Consider the following 17,817-nt stretch of genomic DNA (forward strand, 5'->3'; position numbering starts at 1 on the left):
TGTCAAGTTCAATGTTCTCTAGCTCTTAGTAAGGGACATAAAATGAAGTGGGATCGAATACACCAAGTGTTCATTCGTAAGTGCTTGCTGGCCGCTTAGCTTATTATATGTCCAGGATCCGGATTGGCTGGAATTATCTCTTACGAACAATACTAGCGCAAGAGCTGATTTTGAATACAGGCCCTGAAGCTCAACTCAAACTTCTTTGAAATCGAAGGGCACATAAAAAATACGCACTAAATGTCGGAGTGCGTTTTGTGCCTGCCAGTTCTTGGTCCCCTCAAAAAAAGAACGGAAAGAAAGAAAGTAAATGAAAATAAAGTAACTGATGAGTAAATGAGGACGAGATGACTGAGAAGGGCCAGACCAACAGTGCAGGCAGACCCAAACATGGAACGCGGGAGCAGACAAGCCCAGCCCTTCGGAATATGCAAACGTGCGCCTCCAATTTCACGCGAACGATTGCTTCAATCGTATTACTAATGGATCCAGAAGGGCAAACGCAGTACGTCCCACCGTGAGCGATGACATGCCCGCGCGCGAAAGCATGCCAGCGCACGCGACTCATCGCGTCGTTCGCTTTCGTTCTGTCGCAGCCAAGGCCGCTGAGGAGGGCGGCGATTTTTCTCGTTCGCTTCGGAGGCGTATTTCTACGACGCAACCGGTTTTCTTGAGGCCGTTCGCCAACAAGCGTGCTCTCCGCACGCCGCGTCGTGAACGTCGTCGTCGTCGACACCGCCGCCGAGCGGCCAGAATTGTCGCTGTCGCGGCACGAATGGCAGCCAACATCCGCCGCCGGCTTCCGATCGACACGTGAGTCGCAGTGCCAAGGACTCTCCAGCGAGGAGTAAACACAGTGACCACGGCGGGACCGTGTTTTCTTCAGTCGATATCTCGAAGCGGCACTGTAAGTTCATGGTTACAGGATCTCACGATCTCTCTCTCTCTTTCTTTCTTTTTTTCCTTACCTTGTTAGCAGATGATTCTACCTCTTCTTGCTGCGAAACAAGAAATTCCTCGCCTGTGGCGTTTTGTGCACGCATATCACGCCTCGCTTTCAAGGACAGTATTGCCTCCGTTTCTAAGAAGACATTCTTGAAGAGTGTATAGGCTTGTACGCCCTCTTTTGTATGCATGTTGATAACACCTTGCAAGGAGAGAATTTGTCGCAGTCTTTCGACTCAAATAATATTGTTCGACTTCGCTAGGAAAGAAGGAAACACTATTTCTTGTTCTCTTCTTTATCGCAAGGCTTGTCCGTAGTTAATTTCATCACACCAACGCGGAAACACTTTTATTGTAGTTAGACACACCCTCAATTGCGGCAGAACTTGAAACAAATCCGAAAGTTACTAATTTGCGTAAGCAGGTAGTGTCTTTTACAATATGCGTTGTAGAAGGTGAACTCTCTTAATTTAACGCATGAATTGCGTATATATAGGTGGAGTTAACGAAGTGTATAACAATCTCTTTCAGGGTGTTGACTATCTCTAAGAGGATTGTCAATGTCGCCGGCTTCACTAAGTGTCGCGAAACGCCGCACGTGATCACTGGTCGGCAGTTTAGGAAGCAAGATTAAGGAATGCAAAAAAAATATAGTGTCCTACTATAGTCGAACCATATGTCGACTAAAGTACTTTCGGTCGCGAGACAAATGTTCTACCTAACAGACTACAATCCAGTCAGTGCCGGCACATTTTCTGGCTCAAGAATGGTATATAAATTTTGTTTCGAACGATGTTTGATCTCTGTCATTGATCTGTGTTCGGACGCGACACTGCCGCTTGCGAAGCTACCTATGTGTCAGAAGAAAGCGCACGTCGGATAATCGATGAAGAACAGATTGCGTTGACCGTGATGCCCATGATCGTGGGGCCAACCGCAAAGGCCCACTTACGCACACTAGCTGGCTGATTAAGAATGAGGCAGTGCGTAGAGATTGAATTCTCTTCGCCATTTCTTGCACATGTCGCTTTCTCGCCCTTCGTTTTTTACAAGACGAGCCTTGACTGCAGAATCGGCATGAACCATCTAGCCCAAGCCCAAGTATTTTTTATAAGAAACTGAGGCTTATAAAAGCGGTATTGTAACACATCATTTCCATAGGCAGCATAATGTGACAAGAAGAATAACATTGAAATATGCAATAATAAAACTAAAACACTAGGAAAATTAAACAGGAAAACGAGTAATTAAGGAAGATTCGGTTGGCGAGTAATTTGTCTTAAGAACGGTAGGGGGAAGAACTATGATGACGTTGAATAAAGGAAGAAGAAGTGCTTCTGGTCGGCATATGCAAAGATGACAGGCTGAGCATACCAACCGCCTGGGCGGCAAGTCTACGCTGTTCTTCTTCGCCTTCAGCGCCAAGCCAGTCGAGCCAGGTGGTGATGGAAAGGGAAGGGGGATTATAGGAATCCGATTGCTGAGCAGCCGGGCAGTGGAAAAGGCAATGAGATAGGTCCGCATATGTAGAGGGGCAGTTGGGACAGCTGGGCTCGGATCGATATCGATAGAGAAACAGACGGGGGGGAGGGGGGGTAACCAGTGTATTCATTTGGATGTGCCGCAGAAGGCGAGCCTCCGGCACAGTGAGTGATGGATGAGGGGGTGTTATGGTTTGGTTTTCCCAAGTCAGCGTGGGGTTGTTTTCCCGGGAGTGTATTTACACTTGCATGGCTCGAATTATTCTGGCCACCACTGAGACTAATTTGCAGTGGAGAAAAGAAACAGCGAAGTCGATTGTTAACGAGACATGAACATATAATATCACAAACCGTCACACACACACAAACCAACTAAGCAAGATACCAAGACTAATAGAAACATTCACGCAATTCTAGATGTTCTCACATAATAAACAATTGTATAAAACAGTAAAGTCCGTGACCGGTCACCATTACTATGTATGCGTCGGTGCAGCTGCACGGGGCGGCGTTGCGACGGCCAGTCAGCTGCAGGGCGTTGGTCGCGTGAGGATAAGACGCTGCTTGCTTCGTAAGGATCGTCCGCAGCTCGGCCGAGGAGTCGCCGGAGGGGAGTAGGAAGGGCTTGCCTTCAGCACCATGTCACCAGGACCCATAAACACCAAAGACTGGAGGTCGGACAGAGGCCGGATCGTCGCTGAAGTCATGAAACTCGGGCCCGCAGCCCGAGAGCTTCGCTTCTCCGCCCGACGCTCCTGAAGTCTTGAGATTCGGACCCACAGTCCGACAACCTCGCTTCTCCGCCCGGTGCTCTTCAAGTCTTGAGGCTCGGACCCGCAGCCCGACAAGTAGTAGTAGTAGTAGTAGTAGTGGTTTATTAAGCAAAATGACGCCTATTTCTGCTGCCCAATAGGGAGCACGGCGCAGCGTCAGGGGAAGGGGAAGTGGGAGATAAAGGTGTGAGGAAGGGAAGAGAAGTAGAAACAGCAGTAGTCTCATCCGATCATGGAGGAGGCCGGTGATGAAGGCGATGGCCTGCTGGGGGCGAGCACTTAGCGATGGGCAGCCCGACAACCTCGCTTCGTCCACTCCGCAGACCGGCCTCCCTTCATCCCGAACACCACCTTCCTTCTTCTCTTCTTCTGCTCACTCTTCCAGCACCCGTGTGTCTTCGTGATTGGCTGTTGGCCGAGGTGCCGCGTCAGGCGAGCTCGCGCCGAATACCACCATTCTTTTTCTTCTTCCTTGATGGTGCGGCGCAGGGAGAGTATCCCACAGTCCTCCGATGGCTTGGGCCAGGTGATCAACGGTGCCCGGTTAGAAGTGTCACGGGCGAGCCGATGGGCCAGCTCATTGCCGTCAATCCCTGAATGCCTAGGGACACGGCGCGAATATAGTCTCACATCTACAACGTATATGTTTGTGTGTTTGTGTGTACATGTGTGTGTGTTTACAAAATACAGAATAGGTAGGAGAGAGGAAAGCGACGCAAAAACGTGGGCAGCTTGCAGTAGTGGTGCAAGGCTGGAGTAAACAGCGGAGCTGGTGATCGACCTAGCTTCTTCCAGGTTTTACTAGGCTTGGCTAAGTTTTGCTAGGAAATGCTGAGTGCTGCTAGCCACAGTATTCAGAATGGGCTCGCCGCCGACACGCGGATTCTCACTTGGCCGAGCGACGCGCTTTAATATGAGCGGCTTCTTCTTCCGGTGTCCGTATCTTCTTTGGTCGTCTCATGTTAAGGCTACATGTACTTGCCACCGAGTCAACTAGAGTTGTGCCGCCGTCGCGGCGGCTCCGAGCTTTATCTCCCCGGTGACGTCATGGCCAAGCTGCGCCTCCACACCTGCCGGAGCGTGGCTGGTCGAAACCTGCCCAGCTGCCGCCAGAGGTGCCTGCTGCAGTCACACCGCGCGCGTTCGGCGCGAACGCGGGGAAACGGGGAAACGCGAGCGGCGTAGGCAGCAGCTCTGCGCGTTGCCTCGTTGGTGCTGCTACATTTTCTCTCTCTCTCTCTCGCTGTCATTTTCTCTTTCTCTCTCCCGAGCATAGCACGTGCCGCGCGCATGCTCTCCTTCCCTCTCCTTGACGTCCCATGTCAAGGCAACATGTGCATGGCACGGAGAGGAGTTGAAGCGCACGCCGCTTCGCGAGGTGGTTGCTAGGCAACGCAAGGTGACGTCATCGTTCAGCGATGTTTTTTCGATCGACGAGCACCGTTTTACGGAAAGCTTAAACAGCTTCGCTGTTAAAACGAAATAAAATAACAAAATGTATTCATGTTTGTGTGTGCATGTGCGTTTGTGTTTATGTGCGCTCGTTTTATCGACTCTATTCTCCAAGAGCTGGAGCATGCTGAATTTAGCAATTTTTTCTATACGATCATTTTGCGCGGAGTGGTTTTCAAGTACTAAATATAGTGGTATGAATCGAAGCCCAATGAAAAAATGACGATGCCCTAAGCCTACCACCCCTCCCCACCCAATCCACATACACGCCTAAAAAAATTCTCGCATAATTGTTATACACGCCGCGGTGGCTTAGCGGCTATGGTTTTGCGCTGCGAAGCACGAGGTCGCGGGATCAAATCCCGGCCCTGGCGGCCGCATTTCGATGGGGGCGAAATTCAAGAATGCCTGTGTCCCGTGTATTAGGAGCAAGTTAAAGATCCCCTGGTGGTCAAAATTAATCCGTAGTCCTCCACTACGGCGCGACTCATCCTCAGGTCGTGGTTTTGGCACAGTAAAACCCCAGAATTCAATTCAATTCAATAATTTGTGTGGGGCAAAATGTGTTCACTTAATCAAACCGCTAGCTTTCAAACACTATTAATGTGAGACTTCCCATGAAAGTGTTATTTGAAATAAGATATTCCCATGTGGCGTTTTATTAGCTCTTTTATTGAATAGTAGAATTTTATCACGTTTATTCACCGTTCTTAAGAATAATAACAAATTACATTAACAAAAACTACCTAAAAAAACACGTTCCAACTTGTAGGACAATGCCCTTGACGACACAATTTTATGGTACCTTTGCTGAACGCTTCAATTCTTTTTTTTTAATGAATGGCCGCCCTCAGTGTCGACTAATATGAGTAAAACATATAAATAAAATTTGCGCCTGCATGCACAGTGGCGCCACCGGCATCTAGGTATTGCGCAATATCTGAAATCACAAGTGTTTGTCTTCCTTTTCACCACAATAGCATTCAATGTTATCTTCTCCAATGAAGTTCAAACAGACTTTTCAGAAAAATGCTCTGTAAGTTTAAGCATGTTCACTGATACATCTTGCACTTTCTGATGCACTGTGGTTGTATATCCGGCCACATATTACGCTGAAACCTCTCCTTCCTGACACCAAAACTCCTTTTTTTTTCTTTTTAAGACAGCTTGTACGCACTCTTTGCGCCACCACCATACTACACGCTGATTCAAATAAGCATTTCCCTTGCCATTATTCGTACTTTTCAGCACTATTGACTTGTATGTGCATTGCGTGCTCAAACAATGGACATTAATTACTTGTCCTCACCGTTCTCTTCATAGAGCACACACTTTCCCAGAATGCTGCGTTTACTAGTATTCTGCCTCGCAGTGGTCACCGCCAGCAGCCAAAGTAAGCATTCTTTTAAAGTTATATGACATTTTGAACCATGTCGGAAATATTCGGAGTCCTGCTTGACGTACTGCGGTCTCTCGTTTGTGTGACCTCCTCGTTCACGCTAACGCCAGAGCTGTGCATTAGCAAGCGATTCATACAACTATACAAACCAAGTGGACCCTTGTGCCGAGGAGCGGCAGATATCCCTCCAGTTTTCCAGTGTTGACGTCAGTTTTCGCATCAGCTATAATAAATATGTCATAGGTCGTTTCCAGTTGAGAATATACTTCAGGCATATGACTATGCCTTTAACAAAAATTGACGGTAAATGTCCCGTCAAGCGATGCCAAATCGCTCGTTTCTTTTTTTCTTTCTTTTTTTTTCTGGATCTGGAGGATCTATTTCTTTTACCCACAGCAGTGCGTGTATTTTCGTGGCGACGTATGGAGCCCCTTTACTGTAGCTTCAACGATTGCTGCACAAAAACGACATTTCAGGGTGAAAATTTTGGCAGCCATAAATAAATCACTTGACGTTCACGAACAAAGAACGGCCTGTTTGGGGTAACAGCGAACAGTTGAGTAAATCAAGTGTCATTTGTTACATAATGTAGGCAACTCAGTTGTACCGTTGACCATCCGGGCCGGTATACAGAAAAAAAAATCTCGTGTGCTAGAATTGTTCGTAAGAGTAAATTCAAGATAAGTATGATGCTGCAAACATAATTAGCGAACATAGCAATAAATATTGCATGTTGGTTAATGTTTATTTGTTTCAGGAATGCGCTGACTTTAAAACACTACACGAAGAAACAAGACGGAGTTGTCCTGTCAACTTGTGTTTAGGTCTTGTTTCTTCGTGTAGTGCTTTTAAGTCAGCGCGTTCTTAAAACAAATCATTAACGAACCTTGCTGGTCAGTGGCGAACAGCGCTTACGAATGTAGAGACTTCTGAATTCTACCCCCGGTTTCTGTACGCTGTTTATACAAATTTTCAGTAAGCGAATACGAGGTAACATAAAACGAAACTCACTACATCCCAAATGTATGTCACATTTATAGTTGTTCGCTTTTACACCCCCCCCCCCCCAACTCCACAACATAGCTGAACGCTGATAAATTTCAGACACACAAACACGCACGCACGCACGCGCACGCACGCGCACGCACACTCAGACGTACACGCGCACGCACACACGCGCACTCACGCATGCACACACACACACACACACACAGGCACGCGTGCGCACACACATGCACGCTGTAGTGAGAGCAGCTTGCCTCGGCTTTGCCCGATTGACTTGTCGGTTACGACAATATTTATTGTAATAACTGTGAAAGCCTTAAAGACTTTATCTCATGTACAAGGATCGCTTCCTACTGAGTTCTACTTTCCTATGGTGCATTCTAGAAAGTACTGCAAACCTATCCCTCTAAGAGTTACGATCTTTCACTCTCCTTAAGTGTTTGGTGACTCCTTTTTTTATATTCGTTAACCGTACACTAATTTGCTCAACTTCTAGTGCATGTTCACTCATAAACATAAATGTTTCACATAGCATAGAATTGGATGACAATAGAAATTTTTATTTGTTGCCTCTTTTCCTCAAAACAACAATCAAACTTCGACGCATGAAAGGCCACAAAATGAGCCATTCTGACTCGGGGAACTTCTATTCCCACAAAGCAGTAGGAACACGAGTACTACACCCGCAAGGAAATAGGTATTAACAATGCGTGTCCCCTCCCCCTCTCCCCGGTCTTTGTGCCTAATACAATCTTTTTCACGTCACACCTTCCCTTCTTCTCCGGTTCCGCTTACGTGTAGGGGTAGGTCAGATACCGATATCATTCGGCCCACCTCTGCGCCACCCTTTCGTTAAACCTTCTCTCTTTTTCCCTGCTAACACATCCATTTCGGGCAAATGTCGCTTACAGTCACAAGGACAAAGCGGGCCGTATAATTAAATAAGCATTAGTTCAAATGGTTTTTAGTGGAGGTAATGTCTCCGTCAACAACTTCCGCAGAACGCTTGCCACTTCCCGGCGTTCCGTGAGAAAGTTTCACAACGACACAGCCGATAACTACTACATTCTTTCATATTTTTTTCACGCACAAGTTTGCGCAAACCGGCCCAATAAACTAGGCGATTCATCACAACCCAAAGCGCTCACCATCAGTTACACCCTGACCCGACAGTTTCTAGTATTATGCCAAGTAAGGTAATTGAGATGCATTTCGCAAAGACGAGACTGCTATCGAATATATCAGGTTCCGACAGTAAGGGCTGTAGGCTCTGACGTCATGAGGATCTCAGCGATGACTCTGTTCCAATTTCGATGTCTAATATGACCAAATTTATTTATTTTTCTCGTTTTTCTTTTTACCCCTCGTGTGGTCAATCACTCTGGCAGGATCGTCCACCACCACTGAGCGCTACGAGGACACCCTCTACAAGTTCCTTGACCTTCTAGAAGATGACGACCCTTCACGTTCGTGTTTATTTTTTAGTCATCATTCTACTTTGGGGCGTCTTATCGTTTATTGCAGGCTGTAGTACTCACTTGACTCATTGTGTATCTCGCTTGCAGGTGTCCCCGGAGCACCCGTATTCACAGGACCAAGAAGCACCTACAGACCGAGCAGTGAGTCCTACTCCATACGCGAAAAAAAAAAAAGCTCAATTGTTTCTTAAAGGAGAAAATAGCCTCAAAGCAATCACACCTGTTCGCTGAGCAATGATTACTGTTACCTGGACAAATATAAATCTTGAAAATATCTATTATAAATTTAAATATTAAAAATTATTGTAGTGTGATAGGTACGTCTGTGGAATCGTTTAAAAGAATTCGTCAGATTTATCATCCCCACTCACCTCCCTGACCTTTTTATGCGAGAACAGCCGTCATTAGGTTGACAGTAAATTAAGCCTCCGCAGATTTGACTTGGCTATTTCGGCAATTGCGCATGCTGTTATTTATTTGCCGCAAACGAAGCGGCCCGCATTGTGGCTCGCGAGCGGCTAGAATTTTTGTGCACTGGTTACCAAGAATTTCCTCACTGACGAGCACGATTGCGAAATGTGCTTCATTGACGGAACGCTTTTCATATCACCTCTTGTCATTACTTTGATTGTTGAACGATCTAATCTTTGTAGAGAAGTCTGTGCAACACACTATCTGCCAGAATTTTCAATTTTATCCGATCGATCACTATACTCACACGCTGGGTCATATCGAATCCGTCGCTTTCTTCTCCCTTCCCTGGTTTTTCTCTTGCAGTACCTCGAGTGCCTCCTCCTGTTCCACCGAGACGCATATTCAGGCCAGTCAGGCCAATTCCCAGCGGTAAGTCTTCCGTCATATTTTATTAAGCGATGCATCCACGGCTTCGAAATTACAGCGCGAAATTAAGACGTTGACGATTGTAAAGACTGACACGTGGAGGAGCGCCGCCACACAATAGATTTATTTTTAATTGGAAAGCGTCAAAATATTCAACTCACATGCGTGTATGCAGAACAGAATGTAGAAAGAAAGGCGATAACAAGTCTAGATATTAAGCAAGGTGCCTGGAACACATTCAATCTCTTTTTGGAATAGGTCAAGAGAGGGTTGATTTAGTACGAGTTTCTCTTATATATATGCGGAAAGCCTCGATAATTCTCCTTGTATAATGATTGGGGTATGGGCATGGCACTGGCCCGTACGTTAATGAGCGGGTAGTTAATTGTAAGAAGTATTTTTTAAATGTTTTGTCACGTTATTTTCGGTCTGTTTTATTTATTTTTTTTTTTTTTTGCTCTCGGAGGCGGACGCTCAGACATCTTCCAGTCTGACAATTCTAAGATTGCACCCATGACTGCAGGATCTTACATGCGACAGACCTTCGGAAGTCGGAGCTTCCTCAATATCTCCAATATTATACGCAATCGCTTAAGAAATGCAACAAACAGCAAAACGACACAAGATATAAAGACTTTAGAGGGAAACTGAGACATCCGCCCAAAAGTAGCAATTTGCTACAATGGAAACCCAACCGGGTTCCTCGAAAGAAAGCCTCGCAGTTGAAGAAAAATTCGTCCTGGTCCGGCACTCGAACCCGGGACCACCGCCTTTCCGGGGCAGCCGCTCTACCATCTGAGCTAACCAGGCGGCTAGCAGATGGCAGGGCGAAGTCGAATTTGTCGACAACTCGAAGCAAAGCCAAGTATATGACGTAATAGTTGAATAGCTGAACTATTACGTCATATACTCCTTTGTACTCCTTTAAAGAGGCCCTGAACCACTTTTTATCGAAGTGGAGAAAGGCATTTGAAGTTAAAATAGTCAGTCTGTTTCAGAAATACTCTGCCGCAAAACGTACTTCAGTGCGTTCAATTGAAGTGGAGTTATTGACAATCAAATACCCCTTTCGCGGTGCCTCTCCTCCTTCTTGAATACCTTTCGCTGCTAAGGCTACGGCCGAGTGGGGCGGGCCAACAACGCTCCGCCTTCTAAATGTCACCATGGCGCGCAGATCAAGCTTGATTCTGGATGTAAACTTGGGCGCTACTACTTCCCATTATGACGCCTACGACGCGAGCCGCATTGTACTTAGCCAGCGGACTCGTGGCGGCCCCCTGCGGCGGCGGCGGCATCTACATTCCGTAACAAACCACAGCTACATGCAACTGCAGTGCGTATGCACAGCGTTTGCTTTATGCACGACAGTGCTTGAGTGCGTGGTCGCGCTCAAATGCTCCAGTCTGACCATGCTGAGTGGTGCGGACCGACTTTGTCCTTCCCCAGCTTGACCGATGGATAGTAGCCACATCCAACTTACGCGTTTTTGAAGTGCTATCAAATAGTCTGCGAAGGCGTGTAACCAGGAGCTGCCAGAAGTGAGCGTGGGCCCGCAAGCATGCGTGTGGTCTGACCAGGCTATCGTCTTGATTGACGTCAGCTATTGGCCAATAGCAGCCGCGTTTTCCGGACGCTTTATGACGAAATAAAGCACCCAGAAAAGAGTGAGGAATTGAAAAGAGAGCGTGTGCAAGAAAGGTGACTTCGCGCTCCGCTTGCGAACTCCACGCGTCACGCTCGACTGCAAAATTTGGCTGAAATGTTCACTGCAGCGTACGCTATCCGCGGACAATGTTTTTTTCACCAAGCCCGTGGGAGGGGGGGGGGGGGGGGGAGGTTCAGGACCCCTTTAACAAAGTAGAACCAACATTACCTTGTTGTAGAAGAGAAAACAAATGCATGGTTAACATGAAATATGGCTTTTCGGCACCATTGTGTGTAGGCCAGTAAACGCACCCTCGACATGGATGGGTGCGTGGCCTTGAATGTGTGGTTGATCAGCAGCGCTGTGGTCGTAGCTGTAACAGCTTCAGTAGTGGCATTCTGATCGTTGGCTTGCTCCACGTCTGGAGATGACTCGCAATCACAAAGCGGCAGCTGCTCACTCTGACACCCATTATCCTCCCTCTTCCCAGTTGGTTCAACGAAGGTTGTCTCAGCATCAGCTGGTACTGGCGTATTCACTGTGCTTGGCTCAACAGTGTTAACTGCTGGAAGATCACCTTTCGCATCAAGGACCTCTGTGGCATCCATGATATGCTTCTGCACAGCATCATCCTGTGGTCGAGTGCAGTGGTGTAGCTTGTCGGCGTACGTCACTACACAGCTCTTCGTAGAATGTCTGAAGGGGGGGGGGGGGGGGGTAATTCTCACAACGAGGCGTTCGGCAATGCCGGCGGATGTGACTGACTCTGTGGCAATGAAGACGCAGAGGTGGTCTCCTATGGATCAAAACGATCGAGCCTCTGTATGCCGCAGACAGTGAACAGATGTGGTGACGCCCTCTGCAGGCGAGAGCACAACATATCGGTTAAGCGTCCTCGTGTCCTCCATATTCTACACACGCCAACTTTCTCCAATTACTAATGTAACTTTTCCGAACGGTTGGAGTGATTCGCGTATGCACACGTATTCCTTCTGAACGTCCTCGTGTCCTCCATATTCGACACACGCCAACTTTCTCCAGTTACTAATGTAACTTTTCCGAACGGTTGGAGTGATTCGCGTATGCACACGTCTTCCAATCGTTCTGAAAGCCCCAGGAGCTTCATTATGGCACAGTCGCACGTGCATTGTATCCACGCCAACTAGCTTTTTGAGATGCGCGTCTTCATGATGATGATGATTTCCCTACTATGGCACATACCAACACCACCTAGATAGCACAAGGCCTGTTCACTCCGATTCATGACGTCATGCTATCTGACCCGACTGCCATAGAATCTAATGGGGATGCTTCCAAGTAAGCCGCGGTGATTTTGACGTCAATGATTTCGTCACGCCAGCCTTGGCAATGAAAATTTTGGGTCAAATAGCATGACGTCACGGATCGCAGTGAACAGGCCCTGTGCTATCTAGGAGGTGTTGCACATACCCATTACAGGGAATTGGCCTAGAAGCGGGCTTTAAATATCGTGCCAACTAAATTTTTGAGAAGAACGACGCGTGTTCATGATGATACTTTTTTGCGCATACCCATAACGGAGCATTGGCTAAGAAGTAGGTGGTACATTTAAAATAAATATTAAGAAATGGGGAAATACGATGCAAAATAAGCGTTGTCACGTTCTCTATCACGGTTGCGTGAGAGAACATGCGCACGCGCGCCAGTTTCCATTACGCCAAGGACGCAGGAATGAAATGGGCAAACTTGGAGCATTTCATTATAACATATAACGTTGGGTGCAAAAGACACGGACAAAAGCAATGAACAAAATATACACACACACATCGCGCGCGCGCGTGTGTGTGTGTGTGTGTGTGTGTGTGTGTGTGTGTGTGTGTGTGTGTGTGTGTGTGTGTGTGTGTGTGTGTGTGTGTGTGTGTGTGTGTGTGTGTGTGTGTGTGTGTGTGTGTGTGTGTGTGTGTGTGTGTGTGTGTGTGTGTGTGTGTGTGTGTGTGTGTGTGTGTGTGGTGTGTGTGTGTGTGTGTGTGCGTGCGTGTGTGTGTGCGTGTGTGTGTGTGCGCGCGCCCGAGGGTATTCGCCCCGTGTTGGCGGTCGAGGTTTGCCTCGTCCCGCTACAGCACAACTACTCAAGCTAAAGTTCGGTGTGTGAACGTGTGCAAACGCTTATATCGGCAAGGACGTGCGGCCGGTCCATCGTGTGCGCCCTGCGGTTGCTGCGAGACACTTCAGCACCTGATATTGGAGTGTCCCGCATTCATTCCGCAGCGCACGTCGCTAGTGAGGGACTATCACCTCCTTGGCCTGCGGTGTACGACACTCGACGAATGTTTGTACCCCAGTGCTTGTGCATCTTGAAGCGATCAGTCGCATCGCGTTCTTCTTACATTTCTGAAAGAATCTAACTTAGGTTCACGTTTGTAGCCTATTTCTGTTTGCGGGTGACGGGATCTCAGACACTATTTCTTCTATTTCGACATTCTTTAGTGGCGTGACCTGCAGTGGCCGGTGCTACTGTGTGTGAACTGTTATGTGTGTATTCTGCTTAATTCTTTGAGATTTGTCATCTTGCTCTTTCTTTCCTCTTCCATCCCCTTCTTCCTATCTTTAATTTCTATGTTTCTGTCTCCTCCTTTCTGAAGAGTAGAAAGGCGTTGTGCCCCTTCAGGTGGCAGTTGCCAGCCTGCTCCTCACTTCCCCATTTACGTCTAGTGTTTATATGTTTCAAAACAAATAATAATAATAATAATAATAATAATAATAATAATAATAATAATAATAATAATAATAATAATAATAATAATAATAATAATAATAATTCGTTTCTTGCTTTTGTCCGTGTCTTTTACGCGCCACGTTGTACGTTCTAATGGCATGCCAACAGGCCCACGTGACAACCTTAGTGACGCATTTTATTGACCGCATCACGAAAGCTTCTCTTCACACAGATTCCAAAACGTGCGTTTCAGATGCATAATTTCTACGCAATTCATTTGTCATTCATTGTGTTTTGATACGCCATAACCAACCATTTCACTACATATACATGTCCATATTTCTTTTCTTTTTTTCTGCAGTGTCCTCCCCGTCGTTACCGGGGGGCACGATCAGGGATGCCAACGCATATATGGACACCATCGTGCAGCAGAAGATGCTGCGACTTCTCAAGGCCACTCCTAGGCTGTACCCTTCGGCAGTGATTCCGTTCTTCAAGTTTAAGGTATACGCTCATGGTGTTCTCCTCCACCGAGTGAAGGGGCACTGCCACTCCTCGACTGTAATTGTCACTGTGTTTTTGTTACTCCCCGGAACGATTTCTGTGATACGATTTCGTTGTAATGATGATTTATGATTTTTCTCGCACAAGATCAAGGCCAAAAACTGCCGAAGACATTGTGAGCACCACTGTAGTATGTTAGAGTATGACTAAACGTACTGCTTTACTGAAAGTATAATACTGATAACAGGTGATTAAGACGGCTATGCTATGGTGTATGAAACCCCGTTGTGTTTAATGGGGCTACAAACTGAATTTCAAAAGAAATTCAACACCTTCAGCGCGTACGTGTAGGCAAGAGCGCGAAAGGGCGCCACTCAAGAAACTCCTCATCGAAGGAATTGCCGATGAGCGCTATTGAAGTACATTGGCTAATTTCGTCGAGGGGCATCCCTGCCATTCATCCAGCTGAGAGCCCGTCGACTTACCTTTTTTTTTTAAGGATTCTGCTTCAGAACACATTACAGACAAACGTTTGACAATAAAAAATATACGTGCCAGAGCACAGATATCTATGAGAATTTATATCTTGCAGATGCGAACGTCATTAAACAAATGCTTCTTGATAAAACAACCTCTTAACCGTAGAGTAGGAACGAATAAATTTCACCGTGAAATAAGGTTTATTGCTCGGTCAAAAGATGCATGCCAAAAACAGACCGCTTAGCATGCCCTTACCGCCTACGGGCTTTCTATAGGTGTTGAAGACGGGCTTCACGAATCGGGACTTGAAGGTGAACATGACCGCGGGCGTATTCCGCGGTTTCGACACCGGCATCCGACGCTTGGGTGACTGCGACAAGCCAACTCACGTGGGCCGCAACACTAGCGTCAGCTGCACGCTCGACTTCAGTGGCATCACGGCCAGCTTCGTCGCCGTGGTGAGTCAGCAATGACATTTCGCACGCGCATTTGTCGGTTGTGCTCTTACGTCCTCGCAGAACATGAGTATACATATTTTTTTCTCACACGTATGTGTTAAACGAACATCAAATACACATGCTATATCTGTTCGTAATGGCAAATTACTCTTTCAAAATTCGTTAAGCTTTTGCTTGAAGAAGGTAGTGTTTCAGTACAGTAAATTAGAGACAATATTTAGTTGGTTTCAATGTAGCCTTTCAAGAAAAATTAAAGAGAAACCCCAAGTAAGTTTAGAACGGTGAGCTAAATTTATACGCACTAAACCAGCCAGTAATACTGAAATTCTTCTAAGCATTATTTGATTACCTTGGCATCGACCTCGCCCCGCGCCACCAGCCAGCTCATAAAGCCTTCAATGCACTTCTGCATTTTCTGAGACCAATTCTTTTTTTTTCGTTTTTTCCAAACGTCTTGGAATGAGCGGCATCATTCCTTGCCCATGCGAATATCTACGTCCCTTCCTCTTGTCTAGCTTCAGCCCTCTTCTCTTCTCACTTCCCCATTCTACAGTGCAGTGTAGCTAACGCGACGCCACCTCCTTACCTCCCGTAATTTCTTTCCTATCTTCGTCTTTTTATCTGAAAACGAGTAGCAACACTGCTGCGAGAAGCTGAAAATAAATATGCCGTGTCGAATACTTTGGACGATGCCGTGGCTTCTTGCAGACAAAAGGAGACGACCTGGCGGGCACCATCAAGGCCGTCCCGGTGAACGTGGTGGTGCGCAGCGGAACGGCGCGCGTCGAGGCGACGGCTGCGCCGGGCAAGGAGGCCATACTGCGCACGTTCCTCATCGACTACGTCAGTCTGGACGTCGCCCACGGCGCCAACCTGAGCCTCAACGAGGACCGCGACAGGGGCTTCAAGCACCACGTGCGCACGAATGTGGCAAAGGAGCTGGACGCCCTCATGCACGAAGAGTACGCGCCGCTCCTGGGGCGAGCCATCGCCACCACGGAACTGCCGAAGGCCTGAAGCGTACACAAGATTGCTCAGTCGAGATGGCGCTGTACCGATGACGTCATTTTGTGCTCACGGATTTCCCAGTGTTTTAATTGGCTTACGTTGCGAAAACTTGTCTTCTGGTGGAGAAGTCCAGAAGTGTCGCCAGGATGAATTTTAGTTTATTTTCGAACGCACTGCATTTCTACTTTCTTCAATACATATTAATAAATGAACCGGGGGCAAAAAAGACACCGCTGAAAGCTATGACGTAGCAAGGATTCGCTACATGAAGTCAAAGGTGATGTTCCGACATATCTTTTGTTATAACGTCCTTTCTATTTTATCGAGGTCATTGTAGGATAGGCTCATCCTCAGTTCTATCTGTGGAAGCTTTACAATTAACTTGGTTCAACATTTCTCTTCATTTTTAACTTGAAGCTCGCGCTTCTAGCTCTGACTGTGCATACCAATACAACTTGGTTTGAGATTGCTAGGTTTATGAGACACCCTGCAGTGGGGATTTCGTACTTCGAACGATGATATTTCTCAGAAATGAGCTTCTGGAGGGACGTAAACGGATGCTTCAGCAAATTTCTGTGAACATTGAACCAGTCCACAACACCCCATTGTGTCTAAGGTGCGTCGCGCAATCATGTGATATAAGAAACTTTGGTCATGCGAGTCAAGAGAGTGCATGCTCACGCTGTGGTGGCAGCAATGATCATTGAAGCTCTCCACTACACGAAGTGGTTGGAGCTTAGCGCTGTTCCACACAAGTGTATCGTACTAGTCTTTTATTAATCTTAGAGCTGTCAGCGAGTCTACCTTTGCTTGTGCTGAATTTATAATTGAATATACTTTACTGCACAAATCAAAAGCCATATTTTTTCATAATTAATCTCGCAATGGGACTTCAGCTGAGCAGACGTCTCGGCGATGGCACGCAATATTACCTGTGAATGCTGACTAAATGTTAAGCAGCGTGCTTGATTTTGCAGAGCTCAGTGTTTACCAACCGGCGACCTGGATTTGGCATACCAGCGCTTTTTTTTTTTTTACCAACAAGTAATGTATCTCTTTTCGTGACAGGTTTTACTTCGTGCAAGGCGGGACAATATGCACAAGTCGCACAAGTTAAAAGTGTGCACTATTATTAAAGGGCATTTAGGTATCGGGAGCTACATGAAACCGACCACATGCATGAGCTACCAAATAAAGTTTTTTTGATCGTTTCCATTCGGCCTTGTGTCTTTTAATCTCGCTGTTAACGCGGTAGCAGTGAACTGGAAACTGGACCAGTACTCGTAAAGCGAAGGGCATATACGTTCCAGTGATTCGTAAGAACAGCTGTAGGTCAGTCGTCGCGGTGCACATAGTAGCTAATATGGCCACAGCAATCATAATCATTTCTAATCGATGATAAAAGTTTGAGCATTCATCTAATTATTTCTGCCTTGCAAGGTGCAAAATTCCCAAATCTTCAGGGGCGTCACTTGATTGAGCAGAAATAGGTCGCAATGATTGAGCTGGAATGACTGAGCTGAAATAGGTCTTGGTGACGATAAAGAATTGTCTTTAGTGTAATACATAATGTGGCGGGTGGCGAAAATAAACTTCGGTCAGGGCTACTGTTGACGATAACAAGTCTTAACCAAGTAACGCCTCTCGGCGCATT

At 46.7% G+C, this 17,817-nt stretch overlaps 1 protein-coding gene across 1 annotated transcript; it reads left to right on the forward strand.

Annotated features, from left to right (window-relative positions):
* Positions 1–665: 665 nt before the first annotated feature.
* LOC119441974 (uncharacterized) lies at positions 666–17,376 on the forward strand. Its single transcript, XM_037706657.2, has 8 exons — positions 666–907; positions 5,975–6,044; positions 8,444–8,521; positions 8,621–8,674; positions 9,311–9,376; positions 14,075–14,217; positions 14,973–15,155; positions 15,864–17,376. The coding sequence occupies exons 2-8, from the start codon at positions 5,993–5,995 to the stop codon at positions 16,170–16,172; spliced, it is 885 nt and encodes a 294-aa protein (XP_037562585.1). The 5' UTR covers positions 666–907; positions 5,975–5,992; the 3' UTR covers positions 16,173–17,376.
* The last annotated feature ends 441 nt before the right edge of the window (positions 17,377–17,817 follow it).

The sequence above is a fragment of the Dermacentor silvarum genome, chromosome 2 (genome assembly GCF_013339745.2).
Source record: "Dermacentor silvarum isolate Dsil-2018 chromosome 2, BIME_Dsil_1.4, whole genome shotgun sequence".
Classification (NCBI taxonomy): Eukaryota; Metazoa; Arthropoda; class Arachnida; order Ixodida; family Ixodidae; genus Dermacentor; species Dermacentor silvarum.

What these genes read in the sequence shown, in the direction of transcription:
- LOC119441974 (XM_037706657.2), top strand. Translation starts at nt 5,993, where the DNA reads ATGCTGCGTTTACTAGTATTCTGCCTCGCAGTGGTCACCGCCAGCAGC. An exon ending in TTCCGTTCTTCAAGTTTAAG is followed by an intron (nt 14,218 to 14,972) that starts GTATACGCTCAT and finishes GGCTTTCTATAG; the next exon opens with GTGTTGAAGACGGGCTTCAC. An exon ending in CGGCCAGCTTCGTCGCCGTG is followed by an intron (nt 15,156 to 15,863) that starts GTGAGTCAGCAA and finishes GGCTTCTTGCAG; the next exon opens with ACAAAAGGAGACGACCTGGC.